The sequence below is a fragment of the Tenrec ecaudatus genome, chromosome 18 (genome assembly GCF_050624435.1).
Source record: "Tenrec ecaudatus isolate mTenEca1 chromosome 18, mTenEca1.hap1, whole genome shotgun sequence".
NCBI lineage: Eukaryota > Metazoa > Chordata > Mammalia > Afrosoricida > Tenrecidae > Tenrec > Tenrec ecaudatus.
Genome location: NC_134547.1, coordinates 13025669 through 13048611, shown reverse-complemented (window position 1 = coordinate 13048611; position 22943 = coordinate 13025669). Strand labels below are relative to the sequence as shown.

General features: G+C 55.5%; 2 protein-coding genes across 3 annotated transcripts in view; both read right to left on the bottom strand.

Moving 5' to 3' along the window:
• Positions 1 to 22092, bottom strand: part of SNRPD2 (small nuclear ribonucleoprotein D2 polypeptide) — a 34387-nt gene extending 12295 nt beyond the window's left edge. The window contains exon 1 of the mRNA XM_075537931.1: positions 22023 to 22092. The gene's annotated coding sequence lies outside the window, so the exon portion shown is untranslated. The remainder of the gene's footprint in view (positions 1 to 22022) is intronic.
• On the bottom strand, positions 5084 to 22090 carry FBXO46 (F-box protein 46). 2 transcript variants are annotated; one of them, XM_075537925.1, is made up of 3 exons: positions 22023 to 22082; positions 9606 to 9673; positions 5084 to 8041 (listed from the first exon to the last, which is right to left on the bottom strand). In XM_075537925.1, exon 3 carries the CDS (start codon positions 7962 to 7964, stop codon positions 6150 to 6152), a length of 1815 nt encoding a protein of 604 aa, XP_075394040.1. In that variant the 5' UTR covers positions 7965 to 8041; positions 9606 to 9673; positions 22023 to 22082; the 3' UTR covers positions 5084 to 6149. The 2 variants fall into 2 exon arrangements, with proteins under 2 accessions (XP_075394040.1, XP_075394041.1); XM_075537926.1 differs by lacking the exon at positions 9606 to 9673 and having other exon boundaries at positions 22023 to 22090.
• Positions 22093 to 22943: the final 851 nt, after the last annotated feature.

The window sequence follows — 22943 nt, the reverse complement described above, 5'->3', positions numbered from 1 at the left end:
GATTCACTTCTAAGGAGCATTCTGGCCATCTTTGCCCCACAACAGGTTGGTTTATGCTTCTGGCAGTCCGTGGCCCTTTCAGTATTCTTCACCAGCACCCTAATTCAAATGGCATCGATCCGCCTTTAGTCTTCCTTCCTGGGACCTCGATGAGGGAGCTGCTCAGGGAACTTGGGGGGGGGGGCATGAGGATATGCCACGGGCAACAGGGGGCTTGACAGCTGGGCAGAGTTTATGGGAGACAAGGAAAGGACAAGACTTGAGTCATCCCCCGCCCCCCTGGCTGGTGTACCTACTATGTGCCAGACTTGGGAACTGAGGGGTGGGTGTCAGGGCAGTTCAAGGGAGGGGCTGAGGTAGGACGTATATCCCCACCTTCTTGCCTCGGGCTCCGCTGGGGCACTTACTGGAGAATGCAGGTCTTTCAGGCGCCACCTAGCTAGCCCTGCCCAATTAGAATTCTGTCAAGGAAGGAATCTCGTGATGGGCCGGGCGTCAGCTACGCTGCCCTGAAGAATCTGCGTTAACGGTGTTCACAGCTGCTAAGGATATGCCACAAGAACTCGCTTCTCGGTGATTCCCCTGGGCTCTGCACCTGCTGGCCTCAGGATAACTCACGTGGCTGCCAGAGCAGAGGGATGTCCCCAAGGGCAGGTGAGCAGAGGGGTTATTCAAACGGGGGAAGGCGTGCATTCGCCTGCCAGCCAAGTCGAGGCTGAAGGAGGCGATTAGAGGAAGCAAACTGCAGGACCGACTCAAGGCTATTTCATGAAAAGGCCGCGGATTCAGGAGATCCTGCGGTAAAAGTGCCACCCAACCCGTCACCCCCGAGGCAAACCCATCTCCTGGCCACCCCACCCCACGTGTTCCAGAGTGGAGTTGCGCCGTGGCGGGGGGGGGGGGGGAGTTCTGGGCTGTGGCTTTCACTCAAGGCAGATCGCCAGGCCTATGATGCCACTGCGTGGGGCGGCACCCAGCACCAACCCTATTGCTATCAAGTCCATTTTGACTCCCAGTGACCCGATAAGACGATTTCTGCCGCTGGACATCTTTATAGGAGCAGAGAGCCTCATCTTTCTCTCTTCGAGGTGGCAGGGGGATTTGAACTGATGACCTTGTGGTTAGAAGCCCACCGTTTATTCAGCAGCATCACAGACCTCACCGGACAGATTCCAAATCCTAGCAATCCTTTAAGGCAGAGCAGAGCGACCCCTTTAAGGCTCTGAGGCTTTCAATCTCCACGGGAGGCAGACAGGCTCGCGGGTTCAAACTGCTGACCTTGTGGTTCGCAGCTCAGCCCATTAACCACGATGGCACCAGAGTGCTTGGCTCTCCTCGTAGTAGCTGGCTTGTGTTCCTACGACGTGCCAGGCACCCCGGGCCCCTTACAGACATCAACCTACTTCACAATCTACCCCCCAATCCTGAGGGGGACACAGTTCCAGTTCTCACGGTGCGATGAGATGGACTGAGGCCGAGCAATGTGAAGAGCTGGCAGCTTACAGAGCTCAGCTTCCCTCTGCTGGCAATCTGTGCATCTCTTGTGCCCAACCACCCTCCCCAAATTTCACCTGTGTTGGGGGGATGATGTGTGGTTGGTTAGCTGAGGTCTTAATTGGCTGCAAGGTCCAGCAGGCGTGAGCTGGAGGCAGGACATTATTAGGCCATCAATAGGACCCCTGGTGGCATAGAGTTACAGGTTGGGCTGCTAACCCAACCCGAGGTCAGCCATTCAAAACCCCCAGCAGTTCCACAGGAGAACGCTAAGGCTTTCTCTCCAGTAGAGGGTCTCAGGAACCCACAGGAGCAGTTCTACCCTGCCCTAGAGGGCTGGCGTCGGAATACATTGGCAGTGAGTGTTGCTGGAAGGGGAATAAGCTCCGACGGGGAAATGGCTCACAGCGATATCACCTGTCAGGGGGTGTGACAAGGTGTCTGGAAACCTGAAGGGCCGTCCTATCTGCTGTTTGCTGGGTGACACGGGAGGTTGCCAAGCGCATTCACACACACACCTAGCGTGTCTGTGTGTGTGAAACGTGCTTAATGACGTTCCTTCAAGGGCCACTCCTGCAGGGCCCCTATGCATCAGGCACTGGGCAACATGCGCTAAGCACCTTGTTTGCCAGACTCCTCAGGTCCTTTCAAGGCTGAGATTGTTGGCTCCACCTTACGCTGCTGATGCTCGGCCAGGTGTTTCCCCAGGTCCCACAGCCAACAGAAGGAAGCCCTGGTGGCTTAAGTCTGTAGGATAAGCAGTGGGCTGCTTACTGCAAGGTTGGTGGTTCAAACTCACCAGCCCGCTCTGCAAGAGAAAATGAGGCTTTGCTCCTGTCCGGACTTACAGGCTCTCGGAAACTTTAAGGAGCAGTCAGGCGGCACTTGGTAGCTGTGGATTTGGTTTCATTTTTGGCGTGGCCAATAGCGGAGCCCTGGTGTTGCCGCGGGCAAAGTGAATCAAAAGGTTGGTGGCTCAAAGCCAGTCAGTGGCCCCACGGAGAAAAGACCTGGGAATCTTCCTGGAACGTTTACGACTTCAGGGCCGCTCTGTCACATGGAGCCACTATGAGTTGAAATCAACAGCCCCTAACAACACAGCCAGCAGGCCCTGCAGCCGCCACAAGTGTACTTGGACACCCTCGATACACACGATCGATCTAAGTTGTTAGTATGACTTTTTCAGACCAAGAAACCGAGCCTACGGGAAGTCAATTGCTCAAGCCCTGTACCTGCATACACCTCTCTTTTGACTTACTCGGCTTCTGACTCATTGGGCTGATTTGGTCTATGACCAGTCTGGAATGTTCTACCAGCATCCGTTTAAATGTTGCCTTTCCCCCTTTCTCATGATTCTGGAACGCTACGTATTAAACCTTCTCACTGTGTCCCCCACAACCTTTCTTATTTGGGGGATTTTTTCTCCCCCCTCTGCCACAATGGGACCCCGTTTCTTTCTGACCTTGTTTCTAGTTCAAGAAATCTTTCTTCAGCTCTGTCTAATCTGTTTAACCCGGCCATTTGAGGTTAAAAATTTGTTTTTTCCATTTCCACATGTTTTTTTTTTAATCATTTCTTTCTTTTCCTTTCACGGCTACTAGGCTACTTTTTAAAGACTGGGGTCTATACAGGTTCTTCTCTTGTTGCTCTTGTTCATTCAAAGCAAGCAATAAAGGTTTGGAAAAAAGTCAAGGTAAGTTGTATGGTAACTGATGACTGAACATTTCAACATGTTTTTTGTTCTCTCTTGTTTCTGCTGGTTCTTGCTCATGGTGCTTTGTTTCCATGAACGTCTGGTTATTTGACTGTTACTATTCACGGTGTGAAAAGTTATTTGGGAGCATTCTGACAGTGCTTTCTACCAGATAATCTTTTTTTCCCTTCCCTCATCTCTTGTCAGACGTCTTACCTGCCAGATCCCTGGATCTCGCAGATGAAGCAAACCTAGACTACAAATCTGTGACCAAGGGTGACCCGTGGCCACAAAATACAAGCCTTAATGATTTTCTTTCCTTGGGTCTTATGCACTGAGAGCATTTAGAACAGTGGTTCTCATCCTGTGGGTCTCGACCCCTTTGGGGGGGGTATCGAAGAACCCTTTCACAGGGGTCGCCCGATTCATAACAATAGAGAATTACATTTATGAAGTAGCAATGAAAACAATTTGATGGTTGGGGGGGGGGTCACCACCACATGAGGAACTGTATGAAAGGGTCAACGCATTAGGATGGTTAAGAACCACTGATTTAGAACATTCTGCAATGTTCTGGATAATCCTTACCTGAGCTTGCAATTCTCTGGGATTTCAGCTCCTCTGTGATCCCCGACATTGGGTAGGCTTTGGTCTTGACTTCTGCCTGCTTGCCCCCACAAAGTTGCCAAATGAGGACCCCAGGTTGTTCCCCATCAACAGTCCCTTCACAATCCCTGTGGCTTCAGCACCTGCTGTGTCCTTTCCTTTAATTTCTGGCCTGGGAGTGGGGTGGGGTGGTCCTAATTCCAATGTACTTGCCATCTGAGGCTCTGAAGGAAATTCTGTAAAATGTTCCATTATTTTCAGTGGGTGAATGGATGCAGTAATCACCAGACCCCTGAAGTCCCGGGAAACATCTAGGTTTCTGTGTTTGACACCTCCATACCAACTAGTCAAAGCTCTGAGAGCCAGAACTCCCACGTCTCCCAGGTTTCTCTGCTTTTTTATTGTCTTACCACTCTCACTCTGGTGGCAAAAATTCCCATTTTCCTCCCTAGGGATTTCCACCATCCACAGGGTCTGGCTCTCGAGAAAATTTGACTCTCAGATAAGAGTATCAGAGCCTCTACGTAACCACCCTTCCCCCCTCTCCTAGACGTTTTAAGTTCCCATTTTATTTAGTATAATAATCCATACCAAAAGAGATTTCTTTCCTTGGGCACGGCGCGGTCAGCTCTGGCTAAGTCTGCCTCAGGGAGAGGTATACGGAGGTACAGTGTTGTACATCAGGGAGGGACAGGGCTGTCCCTACTTCTTTGCTGCTTCCTGCAACCTACCTCACTGCCACTAAGGTGATGCCGACTCCTATCGACCCTCTAGGACAGGGTACAGCTGCCCCTGTGGGCTCCCGAGACTCACTCTCCACAGGCGTAGAAAGCCCTGTGGTTCTCCTGTGGAGCAGCTGGTGGTTTCGAACGGCTGACCTACAGTCAGCAGCCCAGAATGTAATTAAAGTGATGTGTTCCAGTGGCCATCCTGGACCATGAGGATCAGGACCACAGCCAAAGGTTGATTGGACAGTGAGTGAGCAGCAGTCTGGGTTTTGACGACGTTGGGAGACAAAACAACTGCCCACTCCTGGATTCGAGAGAAGAACTCCCCATTTTCTTGACGCCACTACTAGGTTGAGGTTTTTTACCTCTAGACTGACACAAGTGACACAGGTGACGAGTCCACAGTAATTTCAAGTGAAGGAGCATGGCTCAGGAGACCCCCTCTTCTCTCAACTCCCCACCTGGCCGCACGCAGGCCCACACACAGGCCCGTGACGCCTCACACTGCGCACCCCCTCCCAAAGGCCCCCCCCCAGACAACACACAAACCAGTCTGAGCCCAGCCTTATAAATATCGATTTTATAGAAAGGACCAATTCAAAATTGGTCAAATGCCACACGCTAGAAGCTTCCGGAATCAGGTTGATGGGGGGGGGGGGAACACCAACAAAACCAAAAACAAACTAAAACCCCCAAACAGAACAAACAAAAATACCTGGACCAAAGGGTCTGAAAAATCAAACTCCCTGTTGACCACCGGATTTGAACACCTGTGGCTTGGGGGGAGGAGGATGGGGGCTCAAGAGAACCACCCCCCCAGCCACCAACACCTGAACAAGTACCCAGAGTAGGAGAACAACAACAAAAAAAAGATCCCCCAGAACTTCAAACCCACAATCCCTGCCCACTGGGCCCCCCACGCTGTCACAAGCGAGGCACAGGGCGTCACAGCTTTTTTTTAAACTTGTCATGGGGCAGGTGTTGCCCATAGCTTAAATAGTGAGGGGCGGGGCGCTTTCCCTGCATCCTCTCTAGGTGAGGGTTGCGACCAGTAGCTTGAGGTGAAGGGAATCGGTCTGGCGCGGCAGGCTGCTACAAAGGATGCTGCGTTGGACCTGTGGACTGCCCGCTCTCTAGTGCCCAAGGGCCCTGCGGTGGCACCTCAGGATTTTTTTTTGAAGGGTGGGCGTGGGTCACCAAAAAACGTGGTTCCCAGAGACAATAATCTGAAGGAGGCTGGGATGAGAGAGGAGGGGGGCGGGGACCCTTAAGTGGTAACCAAATTAGCTGCCAGTCTGTCTGCTCCCTGATGGTGGGTCCCTGGGGTGTAAGAGAGTGGCAGGGAGGGTGTTAGGACAGAACAGAGAAATTGTTGAGATGTTGATTAAAAAAAAAAAAAAAAAGCCAATCCCCCCCCCACCTCCAAAAAAACCAGAAACAACAAAACTATTCTCTTTGAGGGTCCACTGCCCTGGGTCTGAGGAATGAGAAACCAACAGGGGTACTTGCTGGGGTCGGCCCCCCGAAACCCATGCTCTCTGCGGCTGGGGGGCCCGGGCTGTCCTCCTCCCAGGCCCTGGGCTCCCAGGGGGGCGGTGCGGCGGGCACGGTGGGTTCCCCGCCCGCCTTCACCTGGCCTCCTCTCGCCCGCCGCCCCGGCCCCCGCCGGGCCCGTGGCAGGGCAGCACCCAGTTGTTGTCATGCAGGCCCAGGCGGCAGCCGGGCGTCTCGCGGTCGGCGCGGCGGCAGCACATCCAGTAGGAACGTCCGTAAGGCAGGTCGTGGTGGTAGGGCTTGGGGTGCCAGCGGCACAGCGACACGTCCCCCTTCTCGTACCGCTTGCGGCACTGCTTGCAGGGGTCATCGCGGTACTGGGGGTCGCGGCTCCAGCGCGAGTCCGTGGCCCGCACGCCGAACGCCTCGATGATGCCCTTGAAGTGGTGGCAGGTGCACTTGAGGGCCGCCAGCGCCCGCGTGGGCAGGCAGCTGAAGATCTGCACCAGCACGTGCTCGGGCAGCAGCAGCATGTACTGGCGCGGCTCCAGCAGCCGCTGGATCTTGAAGCGGATCTCCAGGAAGTCGTGCGACACGTGCCGGTAGAGGCGGCACAGCGACGTGTCCGCGGGCCCCTCCGCGTCCTCCGGGCCCTGCGCGGCGGCCGGCGCGGCGGCCGGGGGCGGCTCGGGGGGCCCGTCGGCGCCCCGGGGCTGGAGCAGGAAGAGCTGTCCGGGCGGCGGCTCCTCGGGGCTGACCGTCAGGCACACCGTCTCCTCCTTCACGTTCTTGGTGCCGTCCTTGCCGAAGAAGACGCACTCGTCCACCACGCCGGTCACCACCACGTCCACGTGGAAGCCCGAGGCCCCGCAGTCCCGCGCGGGCGGGGGCGGGGGCGCCGGGGGCGCGTCCTCGGGCCGGGCGGGCGCCGGGCCGTCGCTGGCCTCGTCGGCCCGCGCCAGCAGGAACTCCACGTTGCTGGGCAGCGCGTCCCGCGAGGGGCTGATGAGCTGGTACAGGTCGCACGTGATCTTGTCCTTGGCGCGCGCGCCGGGCCCGGGACTCCCGGGGTAGGCGCAGCCGGCCCGGCCCCCGGCCGCGGGGGGCAAGCCGCCATCCTGGGCCCGCGGCTCGCGGCCGTTGGAGATGCGGAAGGCGATGCGCACCTCGCCGGGGCCCGGGCCGGGCCGCTCCTCTTTGCGGAGGCCCTTGGCCGGGGGGCTGTCCCGCTGCGCTTCGAAGTGGGCCACCGCCTCGGCCACACGGCTGCAGTCCCCGGCGCCCCCGGCGCCCCGCCGCTGATCGGGCGCCAGCCCCTTGGCCGGGCCGCCCTGCTCGGCCGACACGAAGACCACCGGGGCCGGGGTCCCAGGGCGCGGGTAATTCTGCAAGGCCAGGGCAGCCCGCTGCTCCACCAGCGCCACCATCTCCGCCACCGAGAGCAGATCCAGGTCCTCACCCGTGGAGCCTGGTGTCCCGTCCACGGCGGGGAGGCCCTCCCGGCCCCCTGGGTCCGGCGGGGCCTTGGTGGGCTCCAGGCAGCGCCTCCGCCGCTTGGCCTTGGAGCTGTCGCTGCCCCAGTGCCCCTTGACCTTCATGGAGCTGGCCCGGCTGCCCCCGCCGCACTGGTGGGCCACGAAGAAGGCCACCTTCTCCTTCGTGTTCCCGGGCTTGATCACGTACCACGTGTCCAGTAGGACACGGCCCTCATCGCCAGCCGTGGCCGCCGAGAGCAGCGGGGCTGCGGGCTGCGGGACCGGGGCCTCCGGCGCCAGCGCGGGCGGCGTGTTCTCCGAGTGCACAGGCCCGTGGTCAGCCTCGGCCCCGCTGCACGCCTCGGGGGCTGCGGGCTTGAGGGCGGCGGCGAGCGGGCGCGGCTGGTTCTGAGAATAGGTGCCGAAAGGCCGGGGGCACCACAGCTGGAAGGGCAGGAGGCTGCCGCGGTCCATGGTGAGGGGTGCTGTCAGGCGGGCGGGGGTTCACCGAATCCCAGGAGCTGGACTGAGAGTGCGGCTCCACGGGCCACCTGCGGTCGGGGGAGAAGAGATTGGGGACTGAGGGCAGACCCTTCTCTCCCAAGATCACTCCGCCGCCTTCAACCCCTTGGGCCGCCTTCAACCCCTTGGGCCGGGTCAGCCTGTGACCCCCTGCAGCGCCAAGGTGGGCCCACAACGCAGGGGAGCTGGCTGGGGATGAAGGAGTAGCAGGGCCCTATTCTTCTCAACACATAGAGGAGGATGCAGGCTGGCAACTTGTCTTGTTGCCACCACTTGGAACAACTGCCCCGCCCAAAGTGTCCTAACTCCCCAGGAGACTCCTGCCACTAGAAGCTAGTCTAGCCCACCTCCCAGGCCCGCAGGATCCAAGGACCAATTGCCACACGCACACACCTCGACCTTCTGCTCTGTGCGCCCAGGGGCTCCGGGTCCTGAAAAGACCAGCATTCTCAGGCCTGCCCACAGCTCTGGCTTCTTGAGCCCACGGAGGGAGGAGCGGGCAGGCTGGGCCCCGGAGTAAAACTTGAGAAGGTCAGAGTCACAGAGGCCTTTAAGGAATGGACTCCTGGGGCACAGCCATTGCCCCCCAGTACCGGAAGGCCTGTTCTCAACCAGTACACAGGTAAACGGGGGCTCAGAGTAGGGCAGGGTGGAAACATGGCAAGAAGGGTTGGGAGCAAAGCCCAGCCGTCTAACTTGGTCGGTGGACTTCTCTGTCCTCAGCTCTCACAGGTCCTTGGGGTGAACTCCTGAGACTTGGGCGGGCACAGGCGTGCCACGAGTTAGTCTGACTGCGGGCAAGGGTACCCTTTCCACAGAGGGCTGGCTTACAGAACCCCTCTGGGGCCCCACCTCCTCCAGACATCTTAACACCAATTCCCTTCCTCAGACCTTGAATGTCCCGCATGCCTGGGCCCTCAGCTCCCTGCCATTGAGTAAAGGCCGACTCACTGCTCTTGTCAGTTTCTGAGACAGTGTTGACCGGGGAGAACGCCGATCTTTCTCCCTCGGAGCAGCCTGGTGGTTTTGAAGTGCCCACACCTTGTAAATTGTAAGCCCAATACTAAACCATTGCCACCAGGACTCCATGCCCAGACACTAGAAGTTGGCAGACTATGAGCCAAGAGCCAATTCTGGCCCATGGCCCAACTTTGTAGGGTTCTCTTGAAGCACGCTCCTTGTGTCCCCGGCAGAGTTAAGCGGCTGTGGCAGACACAGGATCACCACCATAGGACTCTTTGGAGAGGTTTGCCGACTCCTGCTAAGTCCAGGTATCTCCACCATCACCACTAAAACCCCGCTGCTCTGTGGTTCTTTAGACACCATTCAAATCCCAGGCTTAAACAACACAACGAATAAACTCATTGCCATTGATATGCCTCCTGTGATTTTCTAGGACTGTAACTCTTTACCGGAGTGGAAAGCCTCACCTGTCTCCTGCAGAGTGGCTGGTGGATTAAAACCGCTAAACTTGCAGTGAGCAGCCTAATGCGTAACCCCCCTATACCACCAGATAAGCCTCCCCAAATCCAGACAAGCCTCCCCAAACTCATAGGCATCAGTTGAAAGTGTCCCAATTCAAGGAATCCTTACCAAACTCCGTAACTCCTTGTCCCACCAATCTTTCAATTCCTCATTGCCACTTCTGACATTTCACTTCACTGCTTAAAAACAAAAAAAAACTCAGGCTTCATAGGGGCACACCCAAGCCCAACCCACTGCCAGAGTCAATTCTGACTCAGTGACACGCCCTATAGGTTTTAAAGTCTTTCTAAATCTTTACAGGAGTACAGTCTCATCTTTTTCACATGGAGCAGCTGGTGGGCTTGAACCGCTAACCTTGTGCTTAGTAGCACAAAGCATACCTGACACACATCCCTTAAAAATGGTAGGGGAAAGAGGGAACAGATGGTTGGGGAAAGGTTGGAAAAGGAGGGAAGGAAGGAAGGGGGGACAGACTGCAATGATCAACATATAAACAAACACCATATAAACAAACACACACACCCTCCCAGGGGGACGAACAACAGATACTGAGAGGGAAGGGAAACAGATTGGTGTAAGATCTAAAGATAATAATTTATAATTTATCCAAGGGTCATGGGCGGGGGGAAGTGATGGGGGGTGGAGGAGCTGATGCCAACAGCTCAAATAGAAAGTAAATGCTTGGAAAATAATGATGGCAACATATGTACAAATATGCTTGGTACAACTGATGTATGGATTGTTATAAGAGCTGTAAGAGCCCCCAATGAAATGAACTTTTAATTGAATAAAAAAAAACCCGACAGATGATGGAAGTTTCCCAACTACCCATTCGGATACATCCAAATGCCTAAGGGCAGAAACAAAAGCCATTCTTTATAGACAGTGACCAATCCCTCCAGAGCAGGGGCTCTCAACCTGCCTAATGCCTCGACCCTTTCATACAGTTCCTCATGTGGTGGGTACCCCCCAACCACCAAGTTATTTTTGTTACTACTTCATCACTGTCATTTTGCTACTGTGATGAATCGGACGACTCCTGTGAAAAGGCCATTCAACACTCCACCCCCCCCCAGGGGGATCACGACCCACAGGTTGAGAACCGCTGATCTAGCACCTGGCTCCTCTCTGAACCATTCCCCTACTTGGTTCCCCTACTCTCATCTCGGACTGACCCCCCCTCTTAAATATCCAAGCCCACTGCCATCGAATTGATTCCCACTCATAATGACCCTGTAACACAGAGTGCTCTAACCACCTGCGAGGGTTTCTGAGACTGCACACCTGCACGGGAGCAAGCGGGCAGTATCCATCCTTCTCTGCCCTGGTGAGCCCTCACAAATCCAGCCTGGCTCACAGACAAGCTCCTGACCTCACAGCTGCCCCTGAGCCAACCCTAACGCACCGCGGTAGGAAGTCCACGCTGACCATTAGCAACCCTGTAGGGCAGAATAAAAAAACTGCCCTCGGAAGGGAAACTCTTCGTGGGAGCAACTGGTGGCTTCAAACGGCTGACCTTGCCGTTCGTTAGCAGCCCAATGCCGCGGGGACTCGGGCTCCCACACCAGCCTCCTCAAATCCTACGCTCGTCGTAAGCCACCCACATCCCCGAAACCCTACAGAAGCTGCCCCACCAGGGAAGAACCCACCCAAACACAAAAGCCCCCTAAGTGCCCGCGATGGACTCCGGACCATAAAACTGATCGCTCAGCGCCCAGCGAAGCCGCAGAGGTGGGAATCGGAGCCTTTGTGTGTTTATGGTCTGCAACCTGCACGTTCCGGGGACCGTCCTGACAGTCCCTGCCACACCTGCCCGGACCCAAGAAGATACAGTCCCGGTTTTCCGATGGGGCACCGAAAGGTGCAATCACTTCTTGGGGGGCACACAGGGGTGGACGGCTCCATACAGGCGGAAGCCTCCCGATGCGCCTTCAAAACTGGTCGTCTTGAGCTCTTCCTGGGCTGCTGGAGCTCCCCCAAACCCCACACGAAGGAAACGCGGAGCCTTCCGGATCACAAGAGGACCCAAACCCAAACCCCGAGTCGCCCCGAAGCGCAAGCAAGCCCCCAGAGCACCCCTGACACCCACACAGACACTTCCCCGAACCTAGAAATCTCCTTGAAATGCAAAGCCCCCCGAAGTGTGTCACCGCCCCCCACAACCCCCGAAAAGACCAAACCCCTCACACGACCCTCCAGACCTAGACACGCCCCCGCAGCGCCCTCACCAGCGAGCCCCCCCAGTCGGCCCGAGGGGGACAGCCGATTCAAGCACGCATGCGCGCCAAGAAGCCTGCAGGCCCCGCCCCCTCCCCCGCCCGCCGGCCCGCGGAGCAGCTTCCCCCGCCCTTTTGTTGACAGACGGGCGCGTGACGCGCTCAGCCAATGAGCCGCCGCGGTTCGGGACGGTGTCCATATAAGGCAGGCCTCGGAGCACAAGTCCAACTTAGGGAGAGGGAGGAGTAAGCAACAAGAGGCCAGCATTGGTGAGTGCGAGGGAGTGTCGAATAACTCCCAACTTTCCTGCAACACGCAGGCACCGGGCCGAGGCGGAGGCCACGGCATTCAAGAGAAGCCTTATTACTCGACGATCCCTCTAGACTGGAGCTCTGATTGACAGCTGAGATTTAAAGGGCCAGGCGGGCTGAAAACCCCGGGGCGGAAGGAAGCGTGCGGATAAATCAGACTGAGCCAGCTTTGGTTGAGAACCCGTGGACGCAGACGGTTCCCACTTGACTTGAAAAGCAAACGGGCCTTTTAGGCTCAGGCCAAGCCTATCAGATAGTTCAGCCTTTCGACGTGCCCCCCGCACCCCAAACCTGACTCCGATTTAGTGCAAGATCGAGAGAGCTCGGTAATAAACTTAAAAAATTAGGATCGCATGCAACAATGATGATGGTTTGGGGACACCGAGTGGATGCCGACTCAGTCATCCTGTGGGACAAGGTAGAACTGCCCCTGCGGGTTGCCCACTCTAACTCTACCAGAGTCGAGGCCTCGCCTTTCTGCTGCAGAAGGGCTGGTCTAACGCTTACCCCACTGAGCCACCAGAGAGAGCACTTTCTGTTTGGGGTATAATTGGACAGAACTACAAAGATCTGTAAAATAAAATGACAACTTCTCAAAAAGACAAGTCTGTTTCTATGTATTCTTTTGATGTGGCGACTAGAGTATTTGGGGTACAGTGGTTAGCTGGAAGGTCAGTGGTCCCAACCCACCGGCTGCTCTCCGCGTGGGAGAGTGGGCAGTGGGCTTCTGCTGATTACAGCCTGGGAATTGCTCTTACTCTGTTCTCCGAGGGTAATCATGAGTCGAAACCTAAGCTGAAATAGACTCTAATCGATGCATCTGCGTTACGGGGCTGGCCAAGAGGATTCAAAGTACCACGGACCACCAAGAGGACGGATCTGTCTTTGACGAAGGATGGGCAGAATGCTCCTGAGAGGCAAGGATGGTGAGACTTCGCCACCTGTGCTACGGACATGCTCTCAGGAGAGCGCAGTCCCTGGAGAAGGCTGCCGGGCTCGGGAACGTTTCAGGGCAGTGAAAGAGAGGAAGACCTTCCGTGAGATGGACAGATGCCGTGGCTGCATCGACGGGTGCAAGCATAAGAACAATTATGAGGATGCAGGGTCAGGCAGTGCTTTGTTCTGTTGCACGCAGGGTCACTATGAGTCCGAAACAACTCGATGGTACCGGACGACAACAATAGGCTTATTATTTAGCAGACCGCTAGCCACAGGTTGGCAGTTCAAAACCACTTAGCTGTTCCTGGGGAGAAGTATGAGGCTGTCTTCTGTAATAATTTACAGCCTCAAGAAATCCTATGGAGGGCCACTGAGTCAGAACTGACTCAATGACAATGTTTTTGTTTTTGTTTGGCTGGGGATGGAGGGTGCAAACAGTTAAGCTCCAGGCTGTTTATTAACTGAAAGGTTGCCACAATTCAAACCCACCCGGGGGCTCCTGGGAAAGAAAGCCTGGTGATTGCCTTCAGAAAGGTTGCAGCATGGGAAGCCCTGGGGAGCTGCTCTCCTCGGCACACGTGGGGCCCCTGCAGCTGGCCCTGGACACCACGGGAAACAACACTGATGGTTAACTAACAACAAACAAGAACAACAACAAAAACCAAACCAAACTCACTGCCATCGAATCCATGCCGACTCACGGCAACCCTACAGTGCAGGGGAGAACTGCCCCAGTGGGTTTCTGAGACGGTCACTTTCTGGGAGTAGAAAGTCTCACTGAAATGAAGGTGTGAACCAATGTGGGGGACTATGACACCAGGGAATTCGGCCTGAGCCCAGGCCTGAGGCGAGGGAACCCTGGACGGAGGGCTCAGCAGACGTCTTTGTGGGGGCGGGGGGGCATCTCCACAGATGCACAAAGTACGGGGAGAGCACCCACTTCGAGAGGCTGGGGGGTACGCCCTTGTTCACAGCACAAATTCAGAGCAGGCAAGTGGTGGCCGCACTCAAGTGGCCAGAACCAGACGGACCAGGTTGAGGATGCGAGAGATAGTACGTTGCTCAATCGCCCCCAGGAGCGCCAGCACTGACGGGCGCTCTCACACGGGCCGACCCTGGAGAGCGGGAGGCAGAGAGGAGCAAGCCAGCGCTGGCATGGAAGAGCTCAAACTCACTGCCACCGAGTCGCCTCTGACTCACAGCGACCCTACAGGACGGGCTCGAACTGCCCCTGTGGGTTTCCGAGACAGTGACTCCTCATGGGAGCAGAAAGCCTCATCTTTCTCCTACCGAGAGGCTGGCAGTTTTGAACTGAGGACCTTGCACTTAGCAGCTCAAAGTGTAACCCACCGCGCACCACGAGGGTGCCTAAAAACGAAGCTTTAACGGCCCTCCAGTCAGTTCTGACTCACAGTGACCCTGCAGGACACACAGGACAGAGTCGTATTGTCCCTGTGGGTTTCCAAAGTGGTCAGTCTTTACGGGGGGGCGCGGGCAGAAGGGCTCATCTTTCACGGACAGCACAGTTCTCGGTGATGAACCGCTGACTTTGTGGTTCACCATGCCAAAGTCTCATCCATTACGCCACCGGGGCTGGTACAGGCAGATGCGGCAGTTCGGAAGCATCAGGTGCTCCGAGCAAGGAAGAGGAGGCTTTCTGCTCCCATAAGGATTTACAGGCTCAGAACCCTCAAGGGCCAGTACTGTTTGTCTTCTAGGGTCACTCCGGGCCGGAACAGACTCAGTGGCAGGGGGCTTGGGTTTGGGTAGATGAGCTGGGCTGCTCACTGCAAGGTCAGCTGTTTGAAACCACCAGTCACTTCATGGGAGAAAGATGGGGCTTTCTACTCCCATCAAGGTACAGACTCGGACACTCACGGGGGCAGTTCTACGCTGTCCTTTAGGCTCCCTATGGGTCGGCATGGACTCGGCGGCCGTGATAAGGTCACTAGAAGCTGGCATCAACCGGATGGCAGTGAGCTTGGTTTTTATGCATCTGTGTGCATTCATGCGTGTACACACACACACACACACACACACACACACACACACACACACACAGAGTCCCCGACTTACAACAGGATGCCCTTTGAGTGACTCGGCCGTAATCAGTACCTCATTTTTTGGGTTTGCTTTTCATTATTATTGACACAGCCTGCTGTTCAGCTGTGTCTCGAATAGTAAATTATAAGGCTGAGCATCTGCGAGTAAACATCTGAGAACGATGAAACGGGCAAATTACACACTACAGGCTGTTTACACTCGTAATGGGAAGACGCGCACGCGCACACACACACACCCCCCAAAACAGGAGTTCATAAGTACAGTTCGAATACGGAAGGCGCGGCCTTTCGGGGACCCCGTGTGTGCTCGCGTATAAATGGTGCGGAGAGCCCGCGCACAAGCCAGCATGGCCCGGCGGTGCAGTGGGTGGGTGCTTGGCTTGTAACTGCAAGGCCAGGGGTTCATGCTCAGGGCCGGCGCTGCTGCAGAAAGAGGTGGCAGTCTGTAACCGTCTAGGGGCAGGGACGGGATTGATAGTTTGTTGGGGGGGGTCTGGCAGGGGAAGGGGTGGGGGAAATGGGGAGCTGAAAAGGAGGAAGGAAATGTTCTAAAACGGACTGCGGTGATGGCCGCACACCTCTTCCTGGTGTGATCGAGCTACTGAATAACGTGATACGTGAACTATATGCCAGCAACCCCGTTTAAAATAAATGAGATTATACAAATAGCCTAGCAGGAGAGCGAGTGAGTGAGTGAGTGAGTGAGTGAGTGAGAGAGAGAGAGAGAGAGAGAGAGAGAGAGAGGTGGCCGTCTGTTTCTGTAGGGAGGACACCAGGCTCACTGCCTCGGGTCGGTCCTGACTCACGTCGACCTTACAGAACAGGGTAGAACTGGCCTTGGGAGTTTTATGAGGCTAGGAAGTAGAAAGTCTCATTGGTCTCCCTTGCAGGGGCTGGTGGGCTTGAACTGCCAACCTTGAGTGTAACAGCCCAATGTGCAACCCACCACGCCCCCAGGGCGCCCGTAAAGATTACAGCCTTGGAAACACTGTAGGGCAGGCTCTACTCGGTCATCTTGGATGTGGGTTTACACACACACACACACACACACACACACACACACACACGGTGCCCTGCTACCCCATCATCCTGTGTGAGTGTGGCCATGTGTGTACCCCCAGGGCACCTGTTCAGTACAGCATCACCCAGCCACATCGATCCCGGCAAGGGAGAGCCCTGGGAAGGGGGTCACCTGGCCCAGCACCGGGGAGGGGCCAGGCACCAGCTCCTACCCTGTCTAATTCCCTTCCCTCCCTTTGCCTAGTCTGATGGTCTTTTTCTAACTTCCTTGGTGTTTATTGTGGAGCAGACACACATGCTTCCCAAGGTTCCTGGGAAAATCCAGTCCTCTTGGCATTCCACTTTCCCACAGGCAAGCCCCCCTCGGGTCCTGCCATGTCTAGGCGCCAGCGCTTTGGTTAAGTCTCACAGCGCCCCTGTTGAGCAAGAGCGGAACTGCCCCACAGGGTTCCGTGGCTGGAAGCCTTCCTGGGAGCAGACGGCCTCATCTTTCTCCTTTGGAGTGGACGGTGCATTTGAACCGTGGCCCGTTCGGTTAGCAGCCTCGAGCTTAACCACTGCACCCGTAAGACCCCTCTCCTGGAGTGGGGGGAGGGTCCTAGGCCAACAGGGAGGGTGTCCCCGAAGAAAGGAGGGAGAGAGAGGAAGGCACGGTGGCCAGGTGAGGAGGGAGGAACTTGTCACTTGGAGCTGCCAGCCTGGGACACCCGGGCCCAGGAAGCAGGGGACACAGGCAGCACGGGCAGGAGCGGAAGGGCCTTTCTCTTGCCCTGTCGATACTTTGGCGGCGCTTCCAGTCATTTGTGGCCTTTGGTGACAGCAGCCCCAAGACACTAAGATGCTCACCGAGCTGGTGGCGTGAGCCAAGCCGTGCGGAAAGCCTGTGCTTTCAGGAAGAAAGCCGAGTCCCGTCCTCCCCCCAAGCTGCTGGGAAGGAAGATTCGGACACAAACGGTAAAAATACCATCTCGCCTGAGAGAGCCGGGCGGGTGGACCACAAAGTGATGAAGTTTGAGAGGAGGTGAGACAGCTGTGGACCAGAGACTTTTTTCCCCACAGGCCACAAAGGGGCAGGGGAGGTATCCACTCACACCCCCCAGGGGGTGGGTGGCCACAGGGGATAGGACAAGGGCAAGGATGAGGGAGAAACCGGAAGCTCCTCCCCAAACCCACACAGACTTCAGCCTGCTGGAGACAGAATGTTAAATATTCGCACGGCAACACAGACAAATGGGCAGGGCAGGCCCGAGAGGCTGGAGATTAAGCGCAAAACTACACTCCTGCCGCCCAGTGGGTTCCTCCCCACCCCCACCACAGTGAACTCACAGGCTAGGCTGGAACTGCCCCTGAGGGTTTCTACTCTTCACGGGAGTAGAAAGTCCCGTCTTTCTCCCGAGGAGTGGCTGGTGGTTTTGAACTGCCGACCTTGCGGTTGGCAGCCCAAAGTGCCACCAGCCACTTCGAAGCGAGATGAGAGGCTGTCTGCTCACACGGAGATCGACAGTCAGGTAAGGCCACAGGGCAGTACGACCCCGCCCTATAGAGTCCCTATGAGTTGGCATCTGTCCGTGGACAAGGGGCTTCCTTAGTTCTTGTAACCCTTGCACGAAGGACTGTATTCCCACTTTCCTGACCAGAAGATGGGCTGGGGGTGGGGGTGGTGATGGCCAGAATGCTTAAAGGACTTCCCAGCCGCACAGCTCTAGGTAGTGACGGAGTCGGTACTCAAAGCCAGGAGTTCTGACGCGACAGCTGAGACACAATCGATGTTCTCTGGAAAGAGTAGATCATAGAAAACAAACAACCCCCCCAAAAAAACCAACTCACTGCCATCGAGCTGATGCCAATTGTCACCACTGCATGCCCCACCAGGAGCTCCCTATTGACTGAGATATCCAAGACTCGACTGAGTTTTGATTCTTTCTGTAAAAATACACAACCCCATCCGTCTCATTAGGACCCAGATTCGCTTTTAGTCTTTACTAGGTGGTGAAATTGTGTGCAGACCAAAGAATTGTTCTAGAATAAACATCTCATGATTTATTTATTCTCCGTGGAAGGTGTGTGTGTTTACTACTGAGCGAGATGGTTGAGGGCAAGTGGTTTGGTTGGTCTGACTATGCACTTGGGCACATGAAACGCAGTCTCTCATCAACTTCTTTCAGCAGGTCTGAATGCGGCCCTGTTTTACATAGGAGAAAACCTGAGGTCCAGAGCGGGAAAGCAACTGGGTCAAGGACACAGAGCAGCTCAGGTGGGGAGCTGAACCCAAGCCTGCCTGCCTGCCTCCACTGATTTTTATCCCGAAGCTTTACAAAGAGGGCTTATGAGCTCAACTCCTCCAAAGAGCTTCAGACGAGAGTGACCTATGAAAACGGCAGCCCTGGGGTGTCTGACTGCTTCACCTCATCCAACTTTATAAGCAGGACCAAGACCCAAATAAACGTCCTACCATCAAATCACCTATGACTCACAGCGATACAACAGGACAGGGTGGAACTGCCCCCTGTGGGTTTCCAAGACTGTAACGCTTGATGGGAGTCGAAAGCCTCATCTTTCTGACTCAGAGCGGCAGGTGGTTTCAAACTGCCGACTTTGTGGTTGGCAGCCCAGCACCTAGCCCCCGGGCCACGGAGGTAGGGCAGAGAAACATTATCAGCATCAAAGCTCATTCCTCAGAGGCAGTTAGGTGGGACATGCCCCACCCATTTTTAAAAAAACCTTTTAAACCAATTCCGACACCAGTTGTCCCTCCCATGGCACTCCCTGCTGTTCCACTGGGCTTGAGCATTCATTAGGACTCAATCACAGAACTCACAGATCACACTCATGTCGTCACGGAGGTACATGGTTACGATTCAGGGTCAGGAACAGCTGAGGATACAGTTCTTTGAAGAGGGCTGCCTCTTCTCAGTCAGGTCCCCAGGCAGGCCTCTCCTTGGTCTTTGGCCCAGCCTCTGCCCTACTCTAAAGTGTTGTGAAGTCCCTTAGCTCCATCGGTAAGTGTCTGGGGGGGGCGGTACCCCAACTCCTCCAGGAAACCTGCTGTCTGAAATCACTGTGGGCTGACACCCCCCTGTAACTGCCTTGCCCATGGGCACAAGAGCCCACTGTCCTCTCCTACTGGTCTCCTGGTTCTGTCACTGCCTCTGCTGCCTTGGCTTCTCTGCAGTTGCTTTTTCTCACCATCCCTCATGATGTGCAGCATGATAGCTCACGCTCTCTCCCTGTCTCCTGAGTCTAGGAGGCACTCATCACCGGGACCCTGCATTCAAAAATCATGTACGTCTCCTCCTTGGTGTTAGTGAGAGAGCCTTTTCCCCCAGCCTCTGGGATGGCTCATTTTAAGCCCAGCGGGCTAGCAAAACTGACTAATCCCTTCCCTTCGGGAGGCTTCCCGACATTTTGCGTGCATAGTCTCACATCCACAAGGGCACGTATACCTTATTTGCATTGTTAGCCAGTAGTCCAATCTCTGTGATGGACAGCTAGCCCCGTATTTGCATAGCCCCACCCAATCATGTGGTGGGAGGGGCAAGACCATAGCAAAAAGAAAAAAAGCAAACCAATGCACACTTACAAAAGGCCCAGCAAGACCCAGAGGAACACACACACACACACACACACACACACACACACACACACACAGTTACTAGAAATACTTCCTCATCACCAAAGCACCTGGAGCCGGGCCAGGTCAGCCATTGACCAATGAATTATATTTGCCTGGGGACAGGGATTGCGGCTTCAACTCCTCCAAGCATGAAAGCACATACATTTTCCTGAGCCCTCTCCCTCTTCTTCTACCGCCCCCCCCCCCCGCCACCTTGTACCCTACCCCCCCCCCCACCGTCCCTCTCTCTCAGGTCAGAGGCAGCCCTCTGTAGAACTGAATAAAACACTGCCCCATCTTCACCACAGCAGGTGTCCCTTGTTACAGGTGCTGTGTACAGTCAGTTTGTCTTCCTGGGGTATCTAGTGTGTTGCTGTGATGCCGGAAGCTTAGCTCCCCCCCATTTCAAATGCCAAGCCGGGTCACCCAGGTTTCAGAAGAGCTTCCAGACAGACGAAGGAGATGGAAGAAGGAAGATTTGGGGATCTAGTCCCAAAAGAAAATCAGCCAACAAAAGCCAGGCCATCAAGCAGCGCGGGACACTGACACCTGGCTGGATGCGCCCGTTGGTTGGAAGACACAATAAAACAAAACCCACTGCCATCAGATCGAGTCCGACTGGGAGCAAACCTATCCAGAGTTTCCGAGAGCATAAATCTTCACGGGTACAGAGAGCTTCATCTTCCACCCACTCTAAGGAACCCTGACCTTGGGGTGACCACCAGCACCCCCGGACTCCTCCTTGTTGGGAGGCGCTCAACATGTCTCCCACAGTTACTGATCCAACTTTGTATCAGAGACAAAGTTCTCTGCACCAGGCCGGCAAACGGCAGGACTCTTAATTCAAACTGCAGACGGACTGAGTTCCCCAGTTCCGATCTTGACGCACATTGTGTCCCGGACAAGGAAGAACCTGAGCTGTCTTCCAGTCCGTTCTGACCCACAGCAGTGTCATAGGACAGGGAGGAACCGCCCAACAGAGATTTCAGAAGCTGTAAACATTCCAGTGGAAGCAGACTGACACATCTTTCTCCCGTGGAGTCACCGGTGTTTGAACCGCCAACCCTGTGGGTTGGTAGCCAAGTGCGTAATTGCAATGCCACCAGCTGGGGGGGAGGGATGAATGACAGAGGTAAAAATACAGACCCTAAGTGAGATGGTATACCCTAGACTCCTGAGCCTGCCACGGCAGGCTAGGTGACCTTGGAACAGTTACTAGCCATCCCTGGGCCTCTGATACCTTTTTTTTTTTTTTTAATAAAATGCAGTTGAGCAGCATTATTGTTGAAATGAACTGAGTCAAGGCCGAGTGCAAAGCCCTGAGAACAGGGCCAGGCACTTTGTAAACACTCAGTGTTTCATTGTTAGCTGGATCTGGGCTGCAGGGAGCCCAGGCAGGCTTCAGAACCTGGGGTGTGGCCTGATCGGTGCCAGGTTTTAATGCCCCCTTGGGGCTGGACTGCAAGGGAGGGAGTCACTTAGCACCTGTGACCCAGTCACATTCCTAAGGTGGGGAATGTACCAGCAGCAACTGCGGGGCTTCAGAGCCAGCCAAGGTTCTCCCACGAGCACCAGGGGTAGTGGCTATCCTCCCTTCCGCCCGCCCGGGTCTCACGGAGACGTGTTGTTCCCACAATACAGATAAGACTTCCCCGGGTCACAAAGAGCCGCAGAAGAGATTTGCAAACTGGAGCAATCAAGCAGATACACCCGGACACTTTCCTAAGTCCCACTGGGCGGCGGAGGGGGCCCAAGGGTGACTCTGTGGCCCCTTCTGGGCAGTTTCGCCTACAGTTCGATGACGGTCGCATTCATCAAGTGTCCTTGGCTGGACGGCGCAAACTGTCGCCGCTTCCAGGCCCCTCTGTCCACGCACCGCACCCCACCCGACTCCTAGCACCCAACCACCAATTCTTTTCTCCACCTCCTCAACTGAGTCGCCTGCCCCTAATATGACACAGAGGCCTCAACCCACTCACCCACGCCCGGCCTCTCCCTTGGAGCCCACAGACCCTTCGCAATGGTCTGGTCCGCACGTCCATGATTTTTACAGCATCCCCCGCGGAAGCCCCTCCAAAGTGCCCCTTGAAGAATCTCTTGCCGGACTGTGGTCCCTTCTCCAACTCGGGCCCCCTCCTCCACCTCTAAGCCCCCCTCATAACGAATCCCAAAGCTCGACTCCCACCCCACCTAGAAACCCCCTCCCCAGCCACCATTCTTCCACAGCTCCCAACCCCTCCGCCCGAGAGATCTCCCCTCGCCGAGCCCCTTCCTTGGCCCCCTGCCTCTTTCACCTCACCACTCGGTCCTGAACTCCCAGCTCGGTTCTCAGACGCCCCCCGCGCCCGCCCGGGGCTCTCACCATCTCCCCGCGTTGCAGCTCGCTCGGCTACGCGAGTTTCCCCCTCTCGCTCGGCTCCAGCCTCCCCTTCCGGGTTCCCGCCCCAACGCCCGCTGGGAATTGGAGTCCGAGGTGGCCGCGGACTACATTTCCCAGAAGGCAGGAGGAGCCGAGCTTGGAGGTGGGGAAACGATGCAAGCGAGGCCGGTTGAGGAAAAGAATGACTCCAACTCCCAGGAAGCAGCGGGAGCACGAAGTGGCGCGTGCGCAGAGGACGCACTCGCGAGGCGCGCTGGGAAATTAAGTCCTTCCGCCTCCATTTTGGAGGATTGTGGCCGCATAGGGGTATTTGCATGGTCTCTGGAGTTAGGAAAGAACAGGCTTATTGATTTACGAGCGCTGATTAATAATGAACGGTGCGTTGTGCTATTTCCAAATATCTTCGCTCCGTTTCCCCCATGTTCCTACTACTAGAACCAGTTGCCACAGTTTACTACAATTCATAAAGGTCTTTTTGTTGTAAAAACATTATATAGCAAAACATTGGATACATTTTTTTCATTCAATACATTTTACAAGTATAATTCAGACATTGATTACGCTCCTCATGCTGTGCAACCTTTGATTGCTCTCCTTCCCCTAATTAATCCCCCGTCAGTACCAGAAACTCCATGCTACAAACGCCCCTTCACCCTCCTCCTTTTTCTCAATGGCATTGAGTGTATTCCGGCTCACAGCCGACCCAATGGAACAGAGTAGAATGGTCTCTGAGGGGTTCTGAGACTGTAACTCGTCACAGGAGTAGAAAGCCTATTTCTCAGGGGCTGGTGGCTTCAAACTGCTGACCTTGTGGTTAGCAGCCCAACCTGTAACCTACCATGCCACCAGAGCTCCATCCTCCAGTCCCTGATAAACCTGAATAAGCCTTGATCTCTATATTTG